Source organism: Myiozetetes cayanensis, unplaced genomic scaffold (genome assembly GCF_022539395.1).
Source record: "Myiozetetes cayanensis isolate MyiCay16 unplaced genomic scaffold, myiCay2020 scf1, whole genome shotgun sequence".
Lineage (NCBI taxonomy): Eukaryota > Metazoa > Chordata > Aves > Passeriformes > Tyrannidae > Myiozetetes > Myiozetetes cayanensis.
Genome location: NW_026086604.1, coordinates 56,512,832 through 56,537,125, shown reverse-complemented (window position 1 = coordinate 56,537,125; position 24,294 = coordinate 56,512,832). Strand labels below are relative to the sequence as shown.

The 24,294-nt window shown below is 39.9% G+C and overlaps 1 protein-coding gene across 1 annotated transcript; it reads left to right on the top strand.

Moving 5' to 3' along the window:
- The first annotated feature begins 1,253 nt into the window (after window positions 1–1,253).
- On the top strand, window positions 1,254–11,092 carry CBLN2 (cerebellin 2 precursor). The gene is made up of 3 exons (XM_050324299.1): window positions 1,254–1,574; window positions 3,732–3,851; window positions 4,121–11,092. The coding sequence occupies exons 1-3, from the start codon at window positions 1,254–1,256 to the stop codon at window positions 4,316–4,318; spliced, it is 639 nt and encodes a 212-aa protein (XP_050180256.1). The 3' UTR covers window positions 4,319–11,092.
- Window positions 11,093–24,294: the final 13,202 nt, after the last annotated feature.

Genomic DNA, 24,294 nt, shown 5'->3' with positions numbered 1-24,294 from the left:
CCTCCTCTCCCGTCATGGACCTCCCAGGTAAAAAGGCGGTTCTCCTCCCCGCCGGCTGTTCCTTTTGCAAATTACCATTTTAAATGACAGCAAAAATAAGATGCAGGGTTAGGGCAGCGGTAGAAGATGCCTCTGGGGAAGTATAGGGGCGATCTCCCAGGAGCGAGATCGCCGGGTGTTCTGGTGAACGGGAAAAACTGAGATGCAACTTCCGAGGGAGACTCCGGGTGAGGTTTTGACTCCTGCTATATGTGTGCATGCCCGGGGTGGGAGCTGAGGGGTACCTGAGCCGGCTGCTGCCTTCCCGAGAGTTTAGGGAGCCGCCGGGGTCGGCGGCAGCGGTGGCAGCCTGGCCTGGGGGACAGAAGGTTGGGAAGTACAAATCTTCCCGAGCGCAGCTCTCCAGCCAGGTGGGGAGAAGGGCGGCGGCGGCGGCTTCCAAAGCCCGGTCGGGGCAGCGCCGTGGCGGGGGCACGGGCTTCCAGGCGTCCTGGCCGCCCGCGAACTCTAGAGATAGCGGGGCAGCTCCATCGAGGGCCGAGAGGGCGCGTTACCAATAATAAGAATAAAATTTCCTTCCGTAGTGGCTGGGGCATTAGGAGACGGATGTAAACCCGGCTAGCAGATGTAGTAAAAAGTGGGGCCCCGGGAACTAGCCGGGTTTTGGAACCCCCGTCGGTTGTGGGGCGCCCCTGTGGGGCGCCTGAGGCACCTGCAGGGTGCTTCACCGCGGGTTTGGGGATGCAATCTGCCGCGCTGCCCACTCCTCCCGCCTCAGAGTACGGCTGGGGCTGCGGGACCCCCGGCTGCTGGGGACGTGAGAAAGAGGGAACATCGGGCAGCGAGATGTCTCCCAGACCTGTTGTGCCGGCTGGGGATCTCGGGGCGGGGGAGAACAGCCCGCGGCAGCGGGGCACTGCCGGGTGGCGCGGTGCCGGCTCCCGCCTGCCCGCTGCGGTGCCTCACCGCCGCCTTTCCCCTTGGCAGGCTGCTGCGCGTCGGCCGCCCTCTGAGGAGGCTCCTTCGCCCCGCGCGGAGGAGGAGGCGGAGGAGGAGGAGAAGGGGAGGAAGGCGCGGTCCCAGCCGCCGCTGCCCAGCCGCCGTCCCGCAGAGCGCTGGCCGCGGGGCGCCGCGGCGGCAGCAGGCGAGCAGCCCCCTCCGCCTGCCCGCGCCCGCCCGCCCGCGGCGGCGCGGCGGTGCAGGGCGCCCGCATGGCGGCGGCGAGCCCGAGCGGCGGCGGCCCGGCGCTGGGCATGGGGCGGCGGCGGCGGGGGGCGCTGCCGGAGCCAGCGGGCGGCTGCTCCTGCTGCCTGGCGGCGGCGCTGCCGCTGCTGCTGCTGCTGCTGCCCGCCGGGTGCCCGGTGCGGGCGCAGAACGACACGGAGCCCATCGTCCTGGAGGGGAAGTGCCTGGTGGTCTGCGACTCCAGCCCCTCGGCCGACGGCGCCATCACCTCTTCGCTGGGGATCTCGGTGCGCTCGGGCAGCGCCAAGGTGGCCTTCTCGGCCACTCGCAGCACCAACCACGAGCCCTCCGAGATGAGCAACCGCACCATGACCATCTACTTCGACCAGGTCAGCCGCCGCCTCCTTCGCCTTTGCTACCCCCATACCCGCCTCTGCCTCCCCCTTACTGCACGCGTGTTCTCGGAGGGGCTCCCCTTCCGTCTTTTAATTCCGACTCACCCGCTCTATAGCAATTTTACGGCTCAGCTCTCCTGAAAGAGTGTGGGACGTTCTTTTAGGTGTCTGCGGGGTTTTCCTAGGGTGGTACCGGTAGGGAACACTCTAGCTTCTTGTCCTGTCCCATTGCTAGTAGGGAGAGGGGTTTATCGTGAAAGTCTCTGCCTCGGACGCGTACAGAGGCGCCTTGCAGCCGAGGATTGCCTCGCCCAGCCAGGAACTACCCGGGGGAAAGTGCGCATCCTTCCTTCGGTGCTCCGTCGGAAATGCTCATTTTTAGGGCAAATTCGGAGATTTACCGATGAGGAGTCGCCGGATCTGCCTGTTCCGAGCACATTTGGCAATGTTACAGCATCTCTTAAGGAGAGAGAGGGAGGAGGAAGAAGAGGGTGTTTCCCGCGTTTATCAAACGAGGCGAACGAAGTCCCCGGTGGGCTGTAATGGAATGGTGTTATCCCGCACAGCGTACACCGGACAGAGCAGAGAACAGGCCGGCCTCGTCCTGCCCCTTCCTGCTCCTCCCTGCCCCTGCCTCTGTCCCGTTGCACTACTTGCCTCACAGAGGCCATGCCGTTCATCCACTTCGTTTTTGCGATGAAATTTACTTTTTTCCTACCGCTTCTGACTCCTGAAGTAGTATTGCAGAGTCATCCAAAATAAGCACACCAGACTGTTTCTCTGGGGCTTTGTTAGTTTGGTTCTACGTTTTTTTGTTTTTGTTTTTTTTTTACTTGTCTGTCCTCCTGTCCTTCCTAATGAGTTTGCAATGGTATTCCTCGGATACAAGATCCCATAAAGTCAGATGAGTAGAGGAAAAACAAAACACAAGTTTAAAAAAAACTCCACAAACAAAACAAACAAACAAACAAGCAAACAAAACCCCAGCTTGCTGCATATATAACATTTTTTAGACGCTTTACACAAAAACGTGCAGTTCCCTGGGGATTGAAGGCGTTTTCTCGGTTCTCCCACAATAAGGGGATTTTGGAAACTTTAGAGTTTGACTGTTTGGAAGGAAAGGCTCCGGATTTGGGGGGAGGCACGTGGAGATTATGTATTTTCTCCCGCTTTGTGTTTTTCTTCATTAACCCAGAGGTTGTACCCCTCAAAGCTTAGTGTGGCCGGGCTGCCCCTGGGGCGGGCACGGCGGAGCAGCCGACTCGGGCTCATCCACTCACCGCACGGCGTTGTCACGGACCTGCACGTTCTTCTCTCCTCGCCACCCGTACCTTTTGAGTCAAATCATGCTGCCTGCCACAGGCGCCTGGAGAAGGAGGAGCGGATGAGCCGAGGCCGGCAGATCGGCGGGATCGGAAGGATGTGGCCACCCCTTCTGAGCGAGGCTTTGCACATCTGCCAGAGAGCTCAATTCTTGCTCTTTTTTTGTTTCAAAAAGCATTGAAGTATATGAAAAATTAAGGTTGTTGCCGGCAAGGAGACGGCCCACCCAGCCCCTTGAGGAGCGTGCGAGCCAAGTGGCACTGTTTTCCAGAGGGACAGAGAGACATAAGCTGGCAGATGTTGCTGGTGCTAAGCATCCACTCTCCTCCTTCGCCCCTCTCTGCAGTGCAATTTTAGTTCTATACCCTATTAAACTCGAGGGTAGCTCTGTTTTCAGTAGTGCTAGCTAAAAAGCGTACATTTGCATTATGAGTTAATGACTTTGGGGATTTTTTCCTAGCTTCTTTCCCCTCCCTCCTTACCTCTATTTCACAGTCCTCCCCCTCCCCCTTCTGCCATCTTTACTTTATTGGACAGTGCAGTGTGGACATTTACACTTCATCTATCAGGCTTTGGAGATCATTTTTGTGTAACTAAATTGTTTTATTAACTCTGATGCCTCTTAAATGCCTCTGTAACTTGACTCGATTCCCCTGACATACGCTTTTAATTGTGCTGCAAATGCCATTTTGGGTAGGCTTTATATCAGTCATGGAGCTCATGATAGATTTTCAGTGGTGCTTTTCTAAGGTGGAGTCTGTTTTCTCTGATTTATCTTTCTCTCTCTCTCTCTCTTTTTTTTTTTTTGTTTATTTGTTTACTTTCCAGGTATTAGTTAATATTGGCAACCATTTTGATCTTGCTTCCAGTATATTTGTAGCACCAAGAAAAGGGATATATAGTTTCAGTTTCCACGTGGTCAAGGTCTATAACAGACAAACCATCCAGGTGGGTTCTGATCTAAAGAAGACACTGTCTTTCTTTTCTTTTTTTTTTTCCTAATGCTTATTTCTAGCCACACATTTCCCAACACAGCAATTGAAGAATGAAACTGTATGTTATTTTTAAAGGGGTCTGTATGCATGACAGAAATCACACATTACCTTAGCTTGATTCAACTGATTCTAACCTGTACAAAAGTTCAGTGATCTGCACAAAGCAAAAAAGGCATTGAGAGTTTTCTCAAAACTCAGATTCTGTCTCTTTGCACTTTTTAGGTAAGTTTAATGCAAAACGGCTACCCAGTGATTTCAGCTTTTGCAGGGGATCAGGACGTCACCAGAGAAGCAGCCAGCAATGGGGTCTTGCTCCTCATGGAAAGAGAAGACAAAGTGCATCTCAAACTGGAAAGGGGTAACCTCATGGGAGGGTGGAAATATTCAACCTTTTCTGGCTTCTTAGTCTTTCCACTATAAAAGAAGGCCAAATAGGAGACAGATCCATGAGCTGGAGCAAGGATTCAATCGATAATGACACCCTGAACTTGGCAGCACATGACGATATTTTCAGTCACCCCGTCAGACTGTCACGGTAGAAGAATGATAACCTTCTAAACTCCAACATTTGCTTTGAATATTGACAATTCCTTGGGAACCTGCGCCTCTAATTAGTTTTAGACGACAGTGATCTTTAGGAGAAATGAAATTATCGACCTGAGCAATTTGTACCTGTGATTGTAAAGTCAATTTTGGATTTTATTGTTGGAATCACTGACTTTCTTATTCTTTTTCGGTTTTTTCCCCTCTCTTTCATTTTTTCCTCTTTTTCTTGTTGTCCCATGAGACAAATAACTTGGACCACAGAATCACTTTGTCAGAGGCTTGCTCCAGAGCCAGAAGAATGGAGCCCAGTGTGATGTTCTTTCCATTCTTTATTTCTTTGTGTTGTATAGCCTTAAGAAAAAAAAAAAAAAAAGAAAAAAGAAAAAAAAAAGGGAAAAAAAAATGGCTTCAGTCTCAGTCCTGTATTTTTCTGGGGGAGGGGGATTCTGGACATTACTGTGTCAAGAAGTGCTTTATCCAGTGAAGCAAAATTTGCACGATTGGAACCTTATTTGTATTATTCGTGTTTTTCATCGACTTTTTATTTTTCCTGTTTTTTGTTTGTGTGTGCTAAAAATGTAAGCTAGATTGATCAATAAGACAAAAGAAAGCACATATATACCCTGTAGCTCTAAGTAAAGCTAACCAGTGAACAATTCTATCTGCACTTTCCAGCTGATCTTTATAGACCTATTTAGAGAGAGAGAAAGAGAGAGAAAAAGAGCTACATGATCCTTCAATTACAATCTGGAAACTGGTAAAGGAACTGACATTTCTGAATTGTCCTGACATTTCTAGAAGCAACAATGGAGGCTTTGAATATCATCTCCGACCATACCCTAAAATATACACTTTCTTCGCATTATCAAGCATATTTTGGGTGCTTTTATCTGATATTTATTTGATGTATTTGTCCACTAATGCTTGAATGCACATTGTAGGAGCACAGAGAGATGTCAGAGCAAACTCTTCCTCTTCCAAATCAAATAAAACCATCTCCACTTGAGCTGTCCATGACAAGTATTAGAGGAGTTGACACTAGCATCTTTGACAGCCTTGGGGAGAGGGGCCTCAGAGGATCCACAAATGCTCCAGAAATTGAATTGGTGCCATGCATTTATTAGCTATGTGTGCTCTTCCCAAAACAAATGGCATCAAAGTTGTGGGGGTGGACTTACATCAATATTGAAGGTTGGTAAAGTTATTATCCAGATTAACAAGAGGTAAAACATCAGGCAAACGTCAGTTGTATCCTTTTCCCTCGTTCTTAATAAACAGATCTTGTTTCTTCAATTTTTTAGTTTTTGGTTTGGTTTGGTTTTTTGGGGTTTTTGTTTGTTTGTTTCTTTGAGGGGTGTTTTTTTGTTTGCTTGTTTGGTTGGGGTTTTGTGGATTTTTTACAAAGGTTAGTGTATTAGTGTGCTGAGGAAAATTGCTTGAGGGGATCGAGAAGAACTTTATGTTATAGAATTTTTGTCTTAATTTATTTATTTTAAAATATTTAATTTGCTATTAATCCCCAAAGGGTGGATGTGTATAAGAATTTATTTTTGTCAGATTTAGTCCTCTGCCACGAACAAATATAATGCAAAGGCATTTGCAGGAAATCGGTGGTATCTACATTGTATTTCAAAATTATAGTAGACGTCATTTTCATTGTAAATTTATCATTAAAGGGACAAAACCAATTAAAGTCATATATTCTTAAAAAAACCTTATCTGTGTTGCTTATATACCTCAAATGACTAAAGTATTAGCCAATTTAATATTTTTGTGTATTTTCACCATTGATGCTGTTTGTTTGCTTTGCTGTTTCACTTTGCCAATTACTGAATGAATTGGTTTCAGGTTTTGTTTTTAATGGCTTGCATTTTCTAGTTACCCCTTATGTGTGACTGCAGTGTTTCTAGTTGCAAAATATTACAGGACTATGTTTAAGTACATGAAATAAAACCTGAGTCAGCAGCAACTTTTTTCTATTAAAATTAAAAAATACAATAAATACAGTTGTCTTAATGGTAGATATTGTAAAGATACTTTTTGTGTTTAAAATTTGATCGTGTCTCTGAAGAAAATAGGAACTGGATTGGGTTCAAGGTCTCAATTTTTCAGTTTCTACTACATTTCCCCAATTTTATTTTAAAATTCTACCTGCCATAATCATATGTAGTTGTCCCATTTATTTCAGTTTGTCTGCCTTGAATAAGGCAATTACATCATAATTCTGTCTTTCTCCTGAGACAAATGAGACCAGTGACAGGGTTTTCCTTGGACCTGGTCTTGAAAGTTTCTTGAAAGCTACTAGAGCTGCAGAATCTGAATCTCTCTCTTCATGTATTCAAGATCAGTAATATTGACTGCTTATTTTGTAGAGCTAAACATGTTGATATGTATGATAACCAATCTTCTGAATTTAATGAAGGTTTTTAAAATACTGCTTTTCTCTCTCTGCTGCTTTTGTGTCTTTCATACTAAGTTACAGAGCTAGGACTCTTATATAAAACAGTTAAACTAAATGGAAAATATGGAGTAAATTCTAATTGTACACTTATTGCAATCATGATCCCTCCTTTTATTTCTTCTGTGTTTTTTGTAATATTTGTTCCCTTTCCGCTTTTAATTTTGTATCTGAGTCCAAGAAGGTGCAATCTACTTGTTGTTGGAAATAGTAGACATTTTGTTATTTTTATAAGGTGCAAATCTCATATTTTATGTTACGGGGGAAATGTACAACAGCAGCACTGTAGATTGCAACAGGAAATATTATGTGAGACCAATTAAAGGAACGTCGCATTAAGCATTCTATTAAGAATAAACTTATTTAAAGTAATTTATATAAATAAATTGATGGGTAACATTCAGAGTTGGTGTAAATTTAATACTGAGAGACACCATGAGAGTTAGTAGGTGTGAAATATATATGGTAGTGAAGTAGGCCGACGGCACGATAATGACTGGTTCCTGAGGGAACAATAGCACAATATTCCTTCCAACAAATTTCAAGCTTTCTCATAAGCTGCTGTGTAGCACAGTCATAAGTTCTTCAGCCTGCTTACAGCAGGGTAGAAGCCAGGAACTGTATTAGGAATGATAATTTCTCATCATATACATTGTTGCCTTCCTCTTGGTTTTTGAGTTTTATATCCATAGTTTGAACACGGTCTTGCCAAAGCCTGTGTGCTCTCACCTGCCCCTGAGACAGTGGGTGTGATGGATGTGCAGTGTACCTCATTACTGGTCAGCATCTTGCAAGCTGGATCTGTGGGAGGAGGAGAGAGACAGGACATGAAACTAGAGAGTTGTTTAGAAGTTGTATTGAATTTGTTGGCTGTGACTTTTTTAACTTTTAAAAAGAACATTTTGGTTTTATTGACGGAATTTGTTTCTTGGAAAATCTGTCAAAGTAGAAGATAGGCTAAAATGGCTTGTTTACTGATGGAGTTATTCAGAAATAGCTGAAAGCAGTTTCATGTCCTTGTAATGTCACATTGATTTCTGAAATAGACAGTCACAGGTAGAATTGCTTAAAAATAGCTTTTATAATTAATAGTCTGCTTCGATCCAGAATAACTTTGTAGTGTTAATGAGCACTCAGAAGTCAGTGTCATTAATATACTTCATCATTTTCATGGGTAATGACTTGTCATTAAACAAGTATACATAATTAAAGAAAAACTATTGATTCATCTATTTTAATATATTGTTGAAAAGCCAAGGAATGTCTTTTGAGACATTGCATGGTTTCTAGATTTGGAACCACCCACTGTCTTGAACCATTGTTCCAGGATCATGTTTGAAGGGGAGTCATGCCCATTTTTAATCATAGTGGCAAATTATTATTCATTGTAAAATACCCACTTTCTTCATGGAACAACTTCTTTTATTTGACATGACTTCACCTGTCAGAATGTTCACCTGACAGAACTTTATGGTTCCTGACCAGCTGTTAGCTAAATCAGATTGACAGCTTATAAACTCCTGAGAATTATTGGTATCCCTTGCAACTGTAGTTGGACACTGACTAGGTGGTTGGACAGATGATAGACAAGCCTTTAGATCAGCTGTTTGTATAATCAGTAAAATTCGATAGTACAATAAATACATTGTCATTTCAGCAAAGAGGCTAATCTTGCTTGTTTCACTTATTTCCTCTTATGAATGTGCTTTTCTTGTGTGCCCCTCAGCGTTAAATTTACATCAACTCTGAATGTTGCCCAATCAATTTATTAATATAAAATACTTTAAATAAGCCTACTCAGGATGTGTTAGGAGGCTCCTTTAATTGGTCTCACATAATATTTCCTGTTGCAATCTACAGTCCTGCAGTTGTATGTTTTTCCCCCCAACAGAAAATGTATCACAATATCCACACCTTATATCAAAATGTCTACCATTTCCAATAATAACTAGGAGGAGCTTATGAAAATGTCAATAGTATTGTGCCTGAATTGGATTTGGTTTGGGTTTTGTTCATGATCTAATATTATATTTAAAAATCAGTGATAATATCAGTACAAACCCTTAGTAAACACAACTACTGTTTGGTTTTAAGGTATTTAAACACAAATCATAATTATGATCATATAATGAAAAGTCTATAAATATATTTTGAATGCATAATTTAAATCCATTTTCAAACCAGTCATGTTTATGGTCTTATCCAACATAATCATGATCTTTTTTTCTTATTAGATATTATTAATAAAGTCCAAAGACCACTAGTGGTATTTTATGCTATTTGAGTGTAAATATGAAAATACACTTCACAAACTGAGTATATCTAACATATCCCGTTTCTTAGGTCATACTTTAACCTATTTAGTAAATCCTCTCTGCTATTCATCAGCAAAATAAAGTTGCCTAACTTGCTGGTTCTCTGCAGAGCACATACCACAGATGGTATAAATAATGGCATAACATGACATGGAGAGGCAATTAATGAGTACTATAATGAATTCTGCATTAAAAAAAAAAAAACCTGCATCCACAGAAATTCAGGTTGTATTGACAAATGCTTCAAAACTCAGGAAATACAAAAGTTAAGTTTTTAAACTGTTTGTGACTTATACTACTTCCATTGTAATAATGAAGGGTTATTTTTGCTATAGGAATCTAAAAAATAATTTAATTTTTTTTCTGATATCAGCTGTATTTAAAGACTTATTCAGCGTATTGATATATTCAATGCTGTACATATTCAACCAAAACCTAAGTTCATCAATTAGTTATTAGTAGTTATTATGTAACATTCTCATTTCTGCTGATATATTTAAATTAATTGAAACTACCCCTTTGAAATGCATTTCTCAGTGTGTAAATGTACACACAAGTATACACACAAGTACACACACACATATATACATATATATGCATATATTTACATATATATGTGCACATGCATGTAAAACACACATTTTTAGCTAGGAATGGATTAAGAGCTGGTTTTTTGTATACAGTTTGGCTGTCCTTTTTCTGAAGCATTACCACAACAGATTAATTTTTATTTTATTTATTGTCATTCTAAACCTGAAACTGTTTATCTTTGCTTACATCTAAGAGTACATAAAATGATAGCAAATAGCAATATACATTTCAGTGTCTGAGAGCTGCCACAGCTAAGGTAATATTAGGGTAAAGTGAAGCATACAGTTATCAATAAAAGACTTTAATTACCTCAAGTTCTGTTGAAGGATTTTGTGATGCGTAAACCTATAGCACTGTGTGGGAATTGCTTCAAAAAGACATACAGGGGGATGTCACAGGTGGAAGTTCAGTTTGTCCTTGTATTGATACTAGATGGAAAACCCTTATACATATTATGTAGCAAATATGTGCCTATACTAAGTTGTTTAACAACAATAATCTTTATATGCTGACTTAATTTTGATTGTGTGACTTTTCCGTATAGAGATGCTTTATACTGTCACATATGGGAACTAAGAATACAGCAACTTCACTGGATAAAGAATAAAGGGTTTTCCAACGTTTTTCACTAGGAGGAACAACCTAGCACAGAATATATTTTGCTTCTACAGACTTTAGTGCCAGTGAAAATATGTAGGAAATTATTTAAAAAAGAATCTTTCAAGTTCTTACAAGTTATTTATTGTTAACAGCAGCAGAATTTTCTCACCCCTGTTCATAATAGTATGACTAGGAGTATTTTAGGATGGAGTTTAAATGGATATAGCTAGACCTAACAGCAGGCTTCTTCTCTCTCTGAAATTTTCTGGACAGCTATATGTTCTCATTAGATTTTATAATCTCTCTAGATGAAATTGTCCTTTAACTCTGACTGTCAAGTGAAATCACTCTTGCCTAATTATTTCACCTGGGTAGGGACAGCATTCATTTTTCTGCTTCTTAGCAGTGGTTCTCTCGTTTTCTTATACTATATCAACTGTGCTAAAAATATCCAGCAGAGTAAAGGAGATTCCCACTACACTTGCCTCCTTAAGACACTTTAATTTCTCTCCTCCTGCCCTCTTTTATCCTTTCGTTCATGTTTGAAAGGCCCCTGATGTTGAATTGAGTATTTTTTAAAATAATGCTTTTCCAACTCTGTAAAAACTTGTTCATGCAAAATGATGAAAGCTCTAGTTGACTGCTTACAAGTTATCTCATCCATCTGTTGTGCAGCCAGAACTCTCAAATAGGAGAACCCAATCTGACTGAGGAAAAATAAAACTATAAATAATTAAATAAATAAATATGAAGTGTGAAATATGTATATGAATCGGTGATTTCTGGTAATAGTTTTGATCCTATTCAGACTGGTCTCTCGAAGAGAATGATTTGTGCAGCCAACTGACTTGATACCTCTCTGTTTTCTTAAATCCATTTAAAACGCCCCTATTAGTAGGGATATTAGAAATCTCTCCTTTTACAGACTGCTTAGAAATTACAGACCCTTTTGTGTAGGTGTTAGGCATTGGTCAAAAGTAATAAACCAGATTTTCAAGAACTTGAGGAATCCTTTAATATGAACACCTTGTGAGAAAGAGAGAACAATCTGCAGGAAGGGAAGAAACCCTCCTAACAAAAAGAAGAGTTGCTGACTATTCTTTGCACAAATACAAACCTCAAAAGCATATGGGGACACATATGCATGTCCATGTGTGATCCATAGCTATAAGGGACAGACATTTATATGTAAAACACTTTCACAGAGCTCTAACTTTTATGCAGGTAAAAAAATTGCGTGAAATTATGTATGCGATTTAGTTGGGAATAAAGATGCGCTTGCAATTAGTGATTGTACCAAACCGTTTATTAAGGACAGTAGCTCAATGCAGATATTCCATAGTGTATTCCACTCAAGGGTGAAATGATGCACTTTGTAACAAATATCTAAGCTATTCCTGAGGAAACTTAAAAAAATTATCTTTACACAGATATGAGAGTCAGAGATCAGAGTGCAGCTAATACAATTCAGACCATTGGACACATTTTAAAAAGTGAGATAAACATTTTATCAACATTTGGTATTTTTCCCTTAGGTTTAGTCATGAAGTAGCTTACCTCCTGAAAGCAAAAAAGTGGAATCCACATGAACTATAAAGCATTATTTAATTTTTTACTGGGAGTAAAAAGAGCCTTGCTTATTGCCTCCATGTCCCTATTCTCTCTAAGGCATTTGCCTGTCACTTGCTTTTTATGTGTCCACTAATGTTTTTTAAAGCTTCATATGTTATGTCTGAAATAAATAATTGAAATCTAATTTGCAAGTGGACTTTAATGAGTTAAACCTGTAAGTGGCAGGTTTTCTTACCATACTACTGATTGTCAGAGTTACTGAAAATAAGACTGTATTGGCTGAGATAGAGTTCATTTTCCCCAGAGCAGCCCTCACAGTGCTATGCTTTGCATTGGTAACCAGAAAGGTGTTCATAACACACCAGTGTTTTGGCTACTACTGAGCAGTGCTGATAGCATCAGCACTGTCTCTCCAACATTCTGCCCCCATCATTAGGCTGAGTTTGGACAAGATCTTGGGAGGGGACATAACCAGGACAGGTTACCCAAACTGATCAAAGGGATATTTCATACCATATCACATCAGTTCAGATAATAAAAGCTAAGAAAAGGAGAGGAATTGGGGGGCATTTGTTATTTAAAATGTTTGCTTTCCAGGGTAAACGCTACACGTGCTGAAGCCCTGTCCCAGGAAGGGGGTGGACATCGCTTGCTGGTGGGAAGTAGAGAAAAGGTTTGCTTTTTGCTTTGCTTGTGCACACACAGCCTTTCAGTTTTACTTTAGTAAACTGCCTCATCTCAACCTACAAGTTGTTTTCCATCTTATATTCTCTCCCATGTCCAGCTGAGAAGAGGGAGTGATAGATCAGCTTAGTGGGCACCTGGCATCTAGCTGAAGTCAAATCACCACATAAGGCTTAAAGTGTCTACATAATGTTTAGAAAGAGCCAGGCTCAGGATATCAGTGGGATATGGGCTGCCCTGCTGTGCTCTTATCCATGCCCATGGCAGCCAGGTGCAGTGAAAGATAACTTCATGTGACATTTCAGTGGCATGGGAAATACAGACTCAGTATCTCAAGAGTACTTTGGTGCTGGACCAAAGATTACCAATCAGTTTATGCTTTCTTGTAAACAGTACATGTCATGAATGAATCTGAACTGGAAAAGAAGTTCCCAGCTATATATAACTACTCAATAATATAGACTTAATGACCTATTAAAAAATACCCATAAGGTCTTGGGCAACTTATTATCTTGAGGTTCCTCTACTGGATTCACTCCCCAGTGTCACTGATTTTCCTGTACTGTGAAGTCAAAACTGGGCAAAGACTCCATATATGGTCACAAATGCCAAATACAGAGGATCCCAATCTTCTGGCTACTCCCTTACTGATAGATCCAACTATGCAATAAGCCTTTATTGCTGAAAGCCTGTACTGCTGACTGGTGTTCAACCTTTTACCCCAGAATCCTTTTTTTTGCTAAACTTGTTTCTAACCAGTGAGTTGCAGACAACACTGCTGCATGTGGATACTTCATACCAGGTTTAAGACTTTGTATTTGTTTAACCTTATGAATTTCTGTGAGCTCAGTCTGTTAAAGTCTCACAGAACAGTAGCGCTGTTGCTTAGCATATTGCTTTCTTCCTCTAAATTTGGTTTCAGCCACAGACCTGAGGGTGTGTTTTGCCCTGCCATCCATGTAGCTAGTGAAGATATTAAATGGTGGCAGCCTTTGAGGAAAGGCTCTAGTAACCATCTGGCAAATGGATTTCAAAGTGCAACCCATTAAAGGATTACCCATCAGGATTCTCCTGATCCAACTGGTTTTCCAAGCATCCTGTAGTCCAATCAGTTTTTCCAAGCATCTTTTAATCTACACATCAAGTCCATATCTCTTTAGCTTGGCTACAAGGATACAATTGGAAACCATGTCAAAAGTCATGATAAAGTCAAAGTTAATTACAGGCTCTGATCACAAATTCATTTATCAGAGAGGGTAATCAGTCTGGTGAGGCATGATTTTAACTTTGTAAATCCATTGTTTTTTTTCCCAATTATCTTCTTATCATTCACGTGCCTACGAATTACTTACATATGCAGATTTTTGCCATAATCTTCCAGGAGACTGCAGTGAGGCTGACCAGCCCCTAACATCCCAAATCCTCTTTCTTGCTGTTTTTGAGCAATGATGTGACACTTTCCATTCTCTAATCACAAAGGTGAGTGATCTGGAGATTTTGACCAAGGTGATTTTGGCCAAGCTTCCTCATCAATATCAATTGCATCTCATGTGGTCTCATGAATTGTTGTAAAAAAAATTTATTTGCTCAATTGACCCTTAACTAATCTTTACCTACCGTAGGCAGTACCTCAGAATTCCAGGCTCCTCTGCCACTAGGGACAGAGATCTGAAAAGCCAAAGGGTACACCTTATCAGTAAAGGCCTTGGCAAACAAAGCTTTGAACACTGGAAACCCTTCCATACCCTTATCACAAGACCCCTCTGGTTTTCCCATCAGTATACTTATAGAGGTCTTTATATTTGCCATTCACATTCCCTGCCAGTTTCAATTGCAACAGAGTTTTAGATTCCTAATTCCATGCCAGATCAATATTTTTAATCTTTCTCCTGATTGCAAGGGTGATTTCAGTCAGCTAAAGAAGGCTGCATCTTATTTTGCCCCTTGATCAGGGGTTCTTCTAGCAGAAACCCATCACAAAAGCTTCATTATTAGCCTCCCTTTGATCCTGATCTGTAAACTCTCAGCTGGCTTGTGGACCATTTCATGGCAAAGCTCCACACGTTCCACACTCTGTGCACAGAGCACAATTTCTCTTCCTGCTGTTCCCAACTGTGCTTCCTAAAGGACCTATATCCACCCATTGCAATGCTCCAGCCATGAGAGCTATCCCACCATGCTTCTGTTACTCTGCAACTGTTCACAACTTCTAATTACTCTGTTTTGGTTTTTGTGTTTTTTTCTTCATGCTGGAGAAGTTCAAGTCCAGGCATTTTGGATAAGTTCCCAGTAGTGATGTTTTTTAGGGGTTTGTTGCGCTGTCACCCAAACTCCTTACTCCTTATTATGTCACTTCTCTCTGAGTTTGATCTTCTTGAAAAATCATGTTTAAAGGCTTTGTCATTAAGTTAACAAGCTCATTTGTAAAATGCTATTGTCCCCCTTTGTCAGATGGAGACAACCATTCCTTATTCCTAAGGCAGGGTCCAGTGGTCATAGAGGCACAAACCCTGCATGGGATATGAACTGTACCCGAGCCTTTTCCTTTCACAGGAAATATTGAGGAGACACCACCTAACTTCTCAAGCTCTTTAGGATCAACCCCTCTTGGTATGCTTTGGTTTCCCCTGGCTATTGGTACTCACATGGTATATAGCAATGGTTTGTAATTTAGGGGCTGGCTGAGCCTTCACAATATTTCTGCAAAATCCCGGATCCAGAATGCACTTCATATCTGCTTAGAAACAGGTAATAGGTGAAGAGATAGGATACTGAGCTGGCATACCTAATGTTAATTCTTTGAGGCTGTTGAGTGGAGAGGAAAATTTATGATTATACTCTGTGACATTTGGACAGTGTCTCAGTGTTTCAGTACCAGCTAATCTGACAATAGAAACAATGATGTGCTTTCTTTACTGATATTTTTACCATCATGTATCTTTCTAGCACCTGAAAGTCAGGCATATGTGAAGAAATGGAAATAAGCATATGTCAGAAGAGACACAAAATGGTATGAAATGACAAATCGAAGAACATGGGAGGCAGGAGAGCAGAACTGAATGAAAGCAGGAATCCTTTTGGAAGCTGCTGTTAGGGCTGAAAGTGATTTAGTATAATGATAGATAGGCCACGGGAGAAAGAAATTAGGTGTAAAACATGGGACAGGTCTTGAAATACTGGAACAAGGGTCAGAGACTAGAATTTTTTCCTAACTAGAAAAGAAGGATTTACAGAATGAGAGGCTTGGGGCAAAAGTAATAAAATGTAGAGAGAAAACAAACAAACAAACAAACAAACAAAACAACAAAAAAACCCCACAGAGCAAAGATGGAAACAAACAAATGGGGTTTCAGGACCTCTAATGCATCTGGTCAGACTGCAGTAAGAAGGAGGTATACAGAAAGATAGTGAAGGAAGCTGTGAAATCATACAGTACAAAAAATGTCTGGTAAGACAAAAGCATCATAGAAATGTCAAGTACAGTCTGATGTGACAGTGGAGGAACATGGCAAAAGGGACATAGCTTTTACAGATGGTTTCCAAGTTAGAAGAAAAAAATGAATTCAGAAAATAAAAGTTGAAGATTTAAGGTTTTGTGTGCTTATCTCAAAACTGCATGGACTGGAGAGAATTCTGTTTCCCTGCTCCTCTTTATTTCAAGGGCTTTTGTACCACTTGTTGGTTTGGTTTTTTTTAACAGCCTTTCCATTTATGCTAGTTCTTCTCATTCTCTGCAAATGACTCACCAGTCCTACCTACTGTTGAAAATATAGCCAGCATGAGCAACTCCCTCCTAACAATGCCAGGGGCAAGTGAAGGGTACATTGCCTCCTAATACCAGGTTTCTTTTCCTGACCCATCAAAAGGTGTCATCGGACTTGATTTGGACCAGCTGGCCTGCCCTTTTCCTTTTTTAATCCCTGCTGATGTGCTCAACACTCTCCTTGTAAGACAGCTGTTCCTCTTGAGAGCTGGTCGTTCTGTGCTGCAGTTTGTCCAGAGCTGACCGTGGGCACCAAGCTCTCTGTCTAGCTGCAGTCCTTTTGGCTTCCAAATGCTGACTGAAAACAATTGAAAAATAAATTGTGCATGTTTTGAGTTTATATTTTTGCTGGCCTTTTTAAAAATCTGCTGTAGATTTCAATTTTCAATTTAAGGTGGGGACTATGTGAAAGAATGTGTCTTTAAATACACTTTCATAGTTTTTGGAATTTTTTTTTTTTTACTCTTTTTTGATTGTGGTCTGTGAATTTGGTAATTAGAAAACATAGTGAATATAAACACTTTTAAAGGAAGATGGGCTTCTTAGAAGCCATCTTAACATCTTGCCATGGCACTGAGGAACTGCCAGCCCTGCCTGTCACTACCCACCCCCAGCACTTTCCCCTACCCTGCCCAGACCCAGGTCCCCATCTCAGCCCCCAAGACTGTCATCCCCTGCCCCAGCCGTGCTGCAGCATTTATCTGGACAAATAAATAAGCAACAGAGAGAGGTGCTTCATGTGAGAGCTGATACAGCTAGGAAACAAGGTGTCTGTAGTGACTTATCTAGTCATTAAAACTCATGCATCTTGTGGGCTACAGCAGGTACCCCAGGGATGAGGGTGTCTATGGATGATCAAGCTTTTTTCACTCATAGGTTATTAGTTATATTTTCTTTGTTAGGGAAATGTTTTTGGTTTTGTTTTTGGTTTTTTTCATGCAGTATTTCTTGGCTACAATTTGCATTCACCACTCCAGAGTTTGTAATATTGATTTGTTATTTTCATGTGCCTTTTTAAGCAATTAATTGGTTAATATACAGTCTTACTAACTTGAAACAGAAATTGATTCTACTCTCATTCCATTCAGCTGGGATTTATTTGCCTTCAATAGGAGCAAGGCAGACCTAGGTACAGAGAATTGGTATTTTTCTATTCACTATTGCTGAAATGTCTCCATTCCTGTACCTGGATTTATATATAGTTTAAGGTCGTTTGATCATTTTGACAAACTGTATAGTATTGTATCATCTATTGTATCATCATTGTATCATGTTGCCAGAACTCCATTTATCCAGTAATCAAGTTCCTGAGATAATCATTTGTCTAAGTATTAAAGTGTATCTTTCAGAAAAAAAATTATTATAATGATCTCTTCAGTAGGTGGCAGTGCTGGGATTAAAACTGTTCCTTGACTAATATGCAAATTTCTGCCTGTTGGGATTTAGGTGTAAATAGTTGTGGTGTTTTTTTCTTTTTTTTCCCCTCATCTTTAAATTTGGGCTCTAGGTTGCTAGGAATGCTGAAACTATGAGGAGATTCATTTCTACTGGCTGAGAAAGTATAGAAAAATAGATCAAGTACAACAAGTGCAGTCAGTTGGTTCCAGAGATATGCATGAACAAGCTAAAGGTGTGGAAAACATGTAACCATAAAGCTCCAAAAATATTAGTTTCTCCACTGCACATGACATAATCCATTCAATTACTCTTGGGAAAATGATGTTACTGGGTGAAATACTATAGAGTCTGAATACACAAATATTCACAAATCTGTATTCAGATTTTAATTTTACATTTATTAAACTTTATCAAAATCACAAAGTCTTCACACTGTGGAGGACTTCTCTAGATATGGCACCATAAAGGGCTGCATTACTGGGTTCTGGTGACTTCATAATCCATTCCTTAAATTATGATGAAGAACATTTTTCTACCAGGATGTAATATACAGGTTAGGAAGCTCTGATTCCTGCTAGGAAGCTCTGATTCCTGATAAGGTCTAAAATAGAGATTTGTGTCAGAACATGAAGCTTTTTACAAACACTTTTCTCAGAAGGTGGTTTGACACGAATCTCTTTAGAGGTCATACATCTTAATGGCACACATTAGGTAGTCCACATGGAATACTGCTCGGTAATACAAAATAAACATCAATTCCCCATATCATTAGGGCTTTGAGAGAGCATGAAGACTTCTCTTGGGTTAGAGCTGGGCTGCACCTCTTTGGACTACAAAGAATGGTTTATTGTGGCATTTAAAATGCGTGATGGGAGCATGTAATTTTTTTGTCCATTGGGAAAGCAGGATAGAGAGAAATCTCACAGCTACACAGAAAGCAGTGCTGAGTAATGTATTCCAGATCACACACTGGAAGCAATAATACTAAATCTGTGAGCAGCTAAGAATTTTCAGTCATCTTGATGCTGATGACACTGGTATTGACACAGTACTTCAGAGAGGCTTTGAAAACAACACCTATGGAGACAGAATCTTCTCTTTAAACACAGCCCCAAAGAAGGGGAATTTGGTGATTTTCATTAATAGTAAAGTGTCTATGGAAGATCTGGACTGATCCTATCTAATGGGGGAAAAATATATATGTATCACAACAAGAGAAAAGAAGAAAATGAAAAAAGCATGCTAGCATTTTTCAACATTAAGAAAATGGAATTCACTTCTCCTAGATGAGTAAAGGTCAGATAACTTATGAATTCATTTGAAAGGAAACAGAAAATATTTTATAATTAAAAACAATAACACAATATTGAAATTTATACTGGCTTGTATTCCTGAAAAGCTGAAAAAAGTTCTGCTCAGAATTAAAGGATTTCCAAAGGCAAGTGAAATATGTTTGAACACAATGAAGTTTAGAAAAATTTAGAAAAAACAGTATTTGGGAGTAAATTAATTCCATGTTGTGAAAATGTTGAACCTAAATTGGCAAAGGGACTCCAAACTCCTGTTCTGTTTCAGAGAGACTTGAAAACCTAGGACCCTCCAAGATGATCCAGACTTCTGGGTGTACTACAGAGATGCCTTGCACCCAAGGTCTCAGGAGATCAATCTGCAGAATAAGCCAGCTTATTACATATCTATGGTGCTGTGGTGTCTGCTAATTCTGCAAGACCATATATTTATCTCTTTCCACAGCAAGGAGTTGGTAGCCATTTTTATAAAACTAAGTCCTATCTGTGTAGAGTAGTAGCACTGGCTTACACTGTCTCAGAATCTGTTTTGTTTTAGCTGAAACTTTACTGTCAGAAACTAAACACAAAAACATGAATAAGTCTGACTACTTCCTGTTTATAATTAGTAAATGAATACGTAGAAAATCACTTTTCCAGAACAGTAGAACTAGTAAGAGAAGAAAATTGTAGCATTACCTTTGACTGCATTCCTTGGCTGCATTCACTACATGCAAGTTCATTATTCATCTCCCTGAAAATTATTTCACAACTATGTAGTTTCATACCTAAATCAGTCTAAGGAGCTTCATTTCAGCATATTGGAAGATATACTAAATAATGAGAGGAAGAGAATTTACTGTCCACCTTATACTCACTATCTGCAAGGAACTGTACAAATCACAAAGCAAAGGAAGACAGAACTCTTGCAAGGAATATGCTAACTTTTTCTAAGACAAGAGATATCACTTTGAACCTGAGAGGTATTTGAATTCTCTCAAAAGAAAGAAGGTAGCCTTCTAAATCCTATTTGTAAAATGAAAAAAGTTGCTAAAATAGTTTCCATTGGCTGGAATAAATTCTTGTTCTCTTCAATATAAGCAGTGATATCAGATCTGCTGGTACATAGGTCAACTGCCTACTGCTCCAGCAGACTAAAGAGTGAGAAGAAAAGCCTGAAACTTTTAAAGCTCTTGAATTTTTACTGTGTCATGCAGTGAGGGGATAAGATTTGCCTTCTGGCAAGAGTATGTCCCTCTTAACTCACAGATGACCTGAGGTCTTTTGAGACATTGGTATCATTGTCGAGTTACAGCTTCTCAGCAGCATTCCTTAAGCATCTTGTCCTAATGGCAACTCCACTTCCTCAGAAGCCATTGGCCAGAGTGATCCTGACTCCATTCTCAAGGGCCTCTGGAAGCCAGAGAAAATGAGCCTGCATATGCTAATGCTGATTTTGTCAGTATCAATTTAGCAACAGAATAACCCCATGGATTTTCAAGAAGCTGGAAAAAAAATGTCTCTCTTCCTAAATAGACACATTTTACACAGAAAATCTTCAAACATAGGTTTTTTTCTCCTTTTTTTTTTTTTTTTAACTCTACTTCACTGAGTATTGGCAAAAGGGAACCAAAAGAGAAATATTTGAATTGAGCATGGGCTTGAAGGAATTGAGAAGTATTTCAAAGATATTTTTTCCTTTTTCATATGGCCCTGTCTTCTTTGGGATTAACTTTTCTTTGAAACTTTTCATCTGTTCTATCTTCCTATTAAGAGAACATGCCAAAAGAATGAAGTAGTTCACTGAATTAACAACCCCACAGGTACCTGTGCCTATTTTGATCTCAGTTACATTCTAAAACAACAATAATGAAAAGTCTAAGATCTTTCCTTCCTGGTGTTTAGTTTCATAAATTCAAAAGGGCAATGTTTTATTCTCTTAGGATGTTTTTTACTCTCAACTACTCTCAAGCTAGTCAGTGTAGCTTTATGAATCAAATGCCAAAACCACTTGAACCAAAATCTGTGATACATTCCTTGCCTAAAGGAACTGCATTATTTTAAAACCATAACTGTATCATAGAATTATATTGCTTCTTGAGCTGCTTGGGGGTGACTGGGGGGTAGACTAGGAGCTGAAATCTCAGCTGAAACTATTTTACCCTGTGAGATTCTCTGCAGTAAATCCACACAGGTAATGTGGAGCTAGTAGCTCTGCAGGCTGTTGATGCCTGCATAGCTCCATGTTTTCATTGCTAAAACACCTTAAATGAATGAATTGTGGGGAATAGTCCCTTTAAAAGTATATTTACAATGGTCATAGAGGGTTTGGGTTTTTTTACTTTTATTTTTGCTGCTAAACAGCTTTTTAGGGAAAAAAAAAAAACACAAAACAGCAAAACAAACCACAACAGAACATAAAATTGAGCATGACTTGATGAAAATTTAATCTGTCTCATGAAGCCTAATTTTCATGCCTGATACACTGATTGATGGTAATGGTGGAAGTGATTTCTGTAGTTACTCCTATGTTTAGTATAATACATGAAATATTGGTAAAAGAGATGTTTATTTTATGTTTACATTTTAAACTAATAGCAAACAGTAAAAGAGAACACAGTCTCTTTACAATGGAAAAGTGAAGAAAACACACAGATTGGTTTTCTGGTTTAAGGGTGATATCATTTAATAACAGGAACAAACTGATGAATCTTATTGATGTAATTCAGTAAAATCAAAAGACCTGAAGTGTAACAGATAATAAGCCTCCTTAGATTCGATTAAATTAAATGCTTGCATTGTTTAGAATCTGGTAGAGATAACCCATACTGATAATTGTAAAAAGCAGACTGTAGCAGGAAGGACTGTGCCTCGTGGGACAGGAGGCTGAGGGTAAATTACCCTTGCTCATTTGTGGTAGCCAGATGGTGTGAATCACTTCAGTCCTACAGAAGCTCTTTAGAGGTAAATTTCAGGAAGGAAACTGGTTTTTTTGCTGTTTCTTAGAAGACATTTTGGAGTAGACAGATGTAAGGACAAAGGTCTGTGGAACATGGTCTATTCCAGAACTAGTTGTGCTTTGTTGTTTACTTTGTTCTTGCTTATATCTGGAAATTCAACTGTGCCTGAGAACATAACCCAGAAGATAAAACGTGGTTCGTTGATTCCTGTGGTATGGCAGCCAAATTTTGGACCATTCACTGTCACAGGAAGATCCTAGAAAGAAAATCTTACAAGAAAAAAGGGTAGGGCCCTTGGAAATTCCAAACCTGATAGTTAACATAGTAAAAGCTGATGTTATCCTTTCTGATTGCTTAATTTCATTAAATCTTATACACTGTGTATCATAAAGATGAGGTACAGAGAATAGTTTAGAAAGAACATTCTTCAACATTAGCAGTAAGAGTTCTCAGGAAAGTTTTGCTATGTATTTGGGAGGTTATAGATTCCCTACTTTTGCAGGCTTTTGGACCAAACTAAAAATCAGGATACAGATACAAAGACACAGATACTGCTTTTTTGGCGCTTAAATACCCAAATCTTAACATTAATTCAAATGTATATTGTCTCTCTGTGGAGCTTGCATGAGTTACACAGCATTTGAAGTGTGTATTAAAACAATAGGGCACACTGTTTCATATAGGAAGAGGTAACTGTTAATTTGCCAGTTTGAACTTCTGTGATGAGATTGGTACTCCCTTTATTTCCTGCCAGGATGCTAGTGTAAACTTGTGTCAGCTGTGAAATGCATAGTCCTTTCTAAAGAGGAAAACCTGAGAACAGCTAGAAGACAGCACATGTAAGGATAGTGCATGTCCTAGTGCAACAGAGAACATAAGTTACTGAACACCTGTTGTCAAAAAACAGTATAAATAAAATTTTTAAAAATATCTGGAAATGTTCATCCATTTCTAATTTTGTTACATTTGACTATGTTGTTCAATTTTGTTGTAGTGTTATTTTCCTGATTGTTAGCTGCAGTTCAGTAGATCATCAACATGTGTCAAGTCAAAAATTTCACATAACAATAAGGTGTTGTCAACAGCTGCATTTTTTTTCACTTGATCGATAAACTGTAGGTAACACAGTCCTCATATCTGAAAGACGTGCACAGCACAGTCATAAGAATACATAATACCTTGTTTTGTTACTAAGATACCAACATTTGTTCCTAAATGCACCAGCACACTAGCAAAGATGATAACATACATTCATAACAACAGGCAGGAGCCTGCTCTGAGCTACTGACCAGTAATGAGTTAAAGCTTTACTAAACTAGCTAGATTGCAGCTGTGAATAGTTAAATATTGAAGCTGGGGGAAGGGATCAATGAGAAAGACAAAAGCTTAATGGCCAGTCTTCACGAGCAAAGATCTGGGGAAGGTCTTTACACCTTCCAGCCTGCGCATTGGATTTTTTAGGTGAGACACAGTGTGTGCGGAACTGAGCCCACCCTTTAATCCTAAGGTTCATCTGCCGGGGCCAAGCGAGCTTGGACGGTGGCAGCGAGGTCCTTAGGACGTAGGTGGGTTGCCTTTAAGGGCTAACGAGCTCCACCTGCCCGGGAGTGGCCCTGACCGGGAATCGAACCCGGGTCTCGGCGGTGATAGCGCCGCACCCTTACCACTAGACCACCAGGGGCTCCAGACAAAAGCTTATGTCTGAATAAATGACTCCTTGAGAGCCAGTAGAAAAAAAAAAAGGAATAACATTCAAACAAAAATGCCCAACAAACCAAAAACTTGAACAGACTTGAAAGTATTATGAGACTGTTATCACCTTGTGTCTTTTTCTACCAAATTGTTTTGCATGCTGCAGTTAGGAGCAGGGGAAGGTAAGAAATATGATATCTGTAATGATGGTTTCCTATGCAAGTTCTTGTAATTGCAGTCTTAGAAGGGTAATTCACTGTGTTCTGGCTGCTTCATTTTTTCCAAATGCTTTTTAATTTTATACTTAATCAGAACTTATTTTTCAAAAAATTAAAAGAGAATGGACAAGTCATTCTTCTTAGCCTTCTGTTTGGAGTTTTTAAGCAAAATACAATTTCTGATGTTTTCAAAATGCTTGGAATAGTTAGATCTGCTTTCAAATACTAGTAAGCCAGCGTTAATTCTATGAGCTCTTTCCTTTCCTTAAGGACATAAGTTTATCTTCCTGAATTATGACTTAGTTCACCAATA

What these genes read in the sequence shown, in the direction of transcription:
- CBLN2 (XM_050324299.1), top strand. Translation starts at nt 1,254, where the DNA reads ATGGGGCGGCGGCGGCGGGGGGCGCTGCCGGAGCCAGCGGGCGGCTGC. An exon ending in TGACCATCTACTTCGACCAG is followed by an intron (nt 1,575 to 3,731) that starts GTCAGCCGCCGC and finishes TTTACTTTCCAG; the next exon opens with GTATTAGTTAATATTGGCAA. An exon ending in ATAACAGACAAACCATCCAG is followed by an intron (nt 3,852 to 4,120) that starts GTGGGTTCTGAT and finishes TGCACTTTTTAG; the next exon opens with GTAAGTTTAATGCAAAACGG.